This window comes from Penaeus chinensis, chromosome 28 (genome assembly GCF_019202785.1).
Source record: "Penaeus chinensis breed Huanghai No. 1 chromosome 28, ASM1920278v2, whole genome shotgun sequence".
Lineage (NCBI taxonomy): Eukaryota > Metazoa > Arthropoda > Malacostraca > Decapoda > Penaeidae > Penaeus > Penaeus chinensis.
This window is the reverse complement of record NC_061846.1, coordinates 14,092,022-14,094,521: the sequence shown is the minus strand read 5'-3', so window position 1 is coordinate 14,094,521 and position 2,500 is coordinate 14,092,022. Positions and strand designations below refer to the sequence as shown.

General features: G+C 38.0%; 1 protein-coding gene across 4 annotated transcripts in view; it reads right to left on the bottom strand.

The window, feature by feature from the left end:
* LOC125039895 (pyrroline-5-carboxylate reductase-like) overlaps positions 1-2,500 on the bottom strand; it is a 14,339-nt gene that overhangs the window by 11,549 nt on the left and 290 nt on the right. Inside the window, exons 1-2 of one of the 4 annotated variants that reach the window (XM_047634254.1) lie at positions 2,329-2,500; positions 449-628 (exon numbers count right to left, since the gene is read on the bottom strand). The exon at positions 2,329-2,500 is cut by the window's right edge and continues 290 nt beyond it. In XM_047634254.1, the coding sequence (XP_047490210.1) occupies positions 449-628; positions 2,329-2,500 (352 nt within the window). Of the gene's footprint in view, positions 1-448; positions 629-2,108; positions 2,307-2,328 lie in introns of those variants that run through there. The other 3 variants (XM_047634255.1, XM_047634256.1, XM_047634257.1) reach the window with 3 other exon arrangements.

Sequence of the window (2,500 nt, the reverse complement as noted above, 5' to 3'; positions counted from 1 at the left end):
AGTTATAAATAAAATAATGAAAATATATTATTAATAATAATAATGACAGTATTTTGAAATTAAAAACACTACTGGCAAGCTGAATACTACTGTCTCAAAGGGATTGATTAAAATGGTATGAAGAATACATAACAAATAAGCACTTTCCAAATTATTAATAAGTTAATATGCATTTTTAAATCAATGACCCAGAGCTTGCTGTGGGCTTAACAATGATTAAAATTAGGCTGATAAGACAAATTCATCCGTGAGATTAAGTGCTTAAGCCTGATCTTTTAGAACATATATCAAAATTGGCACCCCATATGGTTTCAAAATATATGTACATTTATTTAGGCTTGCTTGGGTCTCTGAGTCATGGCTTGCACACCAAGGAAATATGAAAAGACAACCCTGATAATCTATCAATTTATATATCTCCATTTATTTTAAAGTAACATTTTCTTACCTTCTTTAACAAAGGCTTTGAGGAGAGCTTGTGCCATATTGCCACATCCTATGAAGCCAATGTTCGCAGGATTTAAAACGTCTCGCTCTGCCATTTCTGTACTTGTTATGTCACTGTTTTCAACATCTGAAAAATGTATGACAACTTTTGTGTCACTATCTGCATCAACTGCATGGGCTTCTGAAAAAGTGTGTAAATACTTTTCATTTTCAAGATCTTAAGTGTATCACTAGCTTAATTATCAATCTTATTTTCCCATAAAAGCTTGACATAAACCACAAGGTAAAATGTATGTGGTATCAAGAGACTGATGTAATCTAAGTTTTCATCGATGCCATTTCTGTTATAAACTAATTTTTCTTTTATATATACTACAGAAATAGCGACAGAAGCTTCACTGAGATTAACAAATAAATTATCAACTTATAGATTGTTTTAGTTAATGTATATTTTGTTTGGAAATTCACATTAAATAAACAATTTCAAAGCCACTTTCTTGTCATATTGCAAAAAACAAACATTTGCTGTATCCTTTAAGAAACAGCATGTATATTCATGATATACCCAGGAAGTTTGTTAAAGGGAGAACCTGACCAAGCTCTATCTAGTCTGAATAAACCTGGAGGATTAGAGCTGGCCTTTTCTGCTATAGTACCATTTGGTGCTGATGCAATAGCAAATGCTAGGCCTACACACACATTTCATGCAAGATGGTAAAATGTAACAAAGCCATATCACACTTACATTTCTATGTTATACAAGAATCAACATCATACCATATGACCAACTGCTTGTTCTTTGCAAAAAAACTAAAAAATATATTCATTCAAATCAATAAAAATACATGATAGATAATGAATCTTGCCATGCATATATCTTTCTGAAGGAAAATTTGAATCTGTGCATCAAAACATCCAAAAACATAAATATGTAGGTGATTTTAATTTCTGGCTCTCTGACACTTGAGTCAAATAACTTTGTTATTTTTTATCTGGGGGGAAGTATATTGTAGATAAGTTTCAAATATTTATTTGCTCAATTGTTTGCATAAGTTATTTTCCTTATAAAAGATGGCTGGATGAAAATGGACCCTTACCAAATATATAGTAAATATATCTATATGATCACGCATATGAATATAATGTATGAGTATATACTGGGACAATTGAATAAATTTGCTTTTTGTCTTTTCCTAGTATCAAAAACACTTCTCATTCCTTACGCTAAACCATGGTGGTCTGTAACATTTAAGGGGTCTAAAGGTCCTAACAAATGAAGTTTCCCCCAAACTTTGCCGATAAATCTGTCCCCACCCAACCTCATCCCTTTCTCTATTCTTATTGATACATTGCTGACAATTCTCAACTTATCTACTTGAACTGACACGGGGTTTCGCAACTCCTCTTCCCTCGGTGCTCTCGGCTGCGTCCCGCCGCCGCCGCCTCCGCCAGCCTGTCTCATCGGGACCAATAAGTGCAGAATGGAGTATAAGGATTGGCGTACTTCTAACTGTGATACTTTGCAATTTAATTTTTTTTCCCCGAATTCAAAGACGTGTTTCCCTGGGAGTCTGTGCCACGCAGTCACTGCAGACATCATCTCTTGGCATCGGCAACGGCATCGTCGCACGAGAGACATCTGCACAAACACCCAGACTTACCCTTTGCTATCCTGGGTTCGACGTCATCCGACAGCCCCATGTCAGATACCGGCTTCCGGTGAAGGCCGTCCCCGAGAGATCAGGAAAGACGGCGCCGTGCAAAGTGTGCCGGTCCGAGGACAGCGCTGCCTGGCTCGCCGTCTGCCGCCGCACGTGCCCCGAGCAGCCAGCGGGACACTTGCGCCTGTGAGGATCGTGACGAGTTACAGGTGTTACTTACCTGCCATGTCCGCAAACACTTGTTTCGACGAGGCAGGAACATGGGTATCGTGCTCCACTTTGAAGACGTCTCGAGGAATTTCAGGTCGGAGCGACCCTACATTTCGCTTGTGTTTTAGGGTTTTGTTGTGGATTTTCAAATCAGTTAAATGGGCGCGGATCTTCGTTTTGCA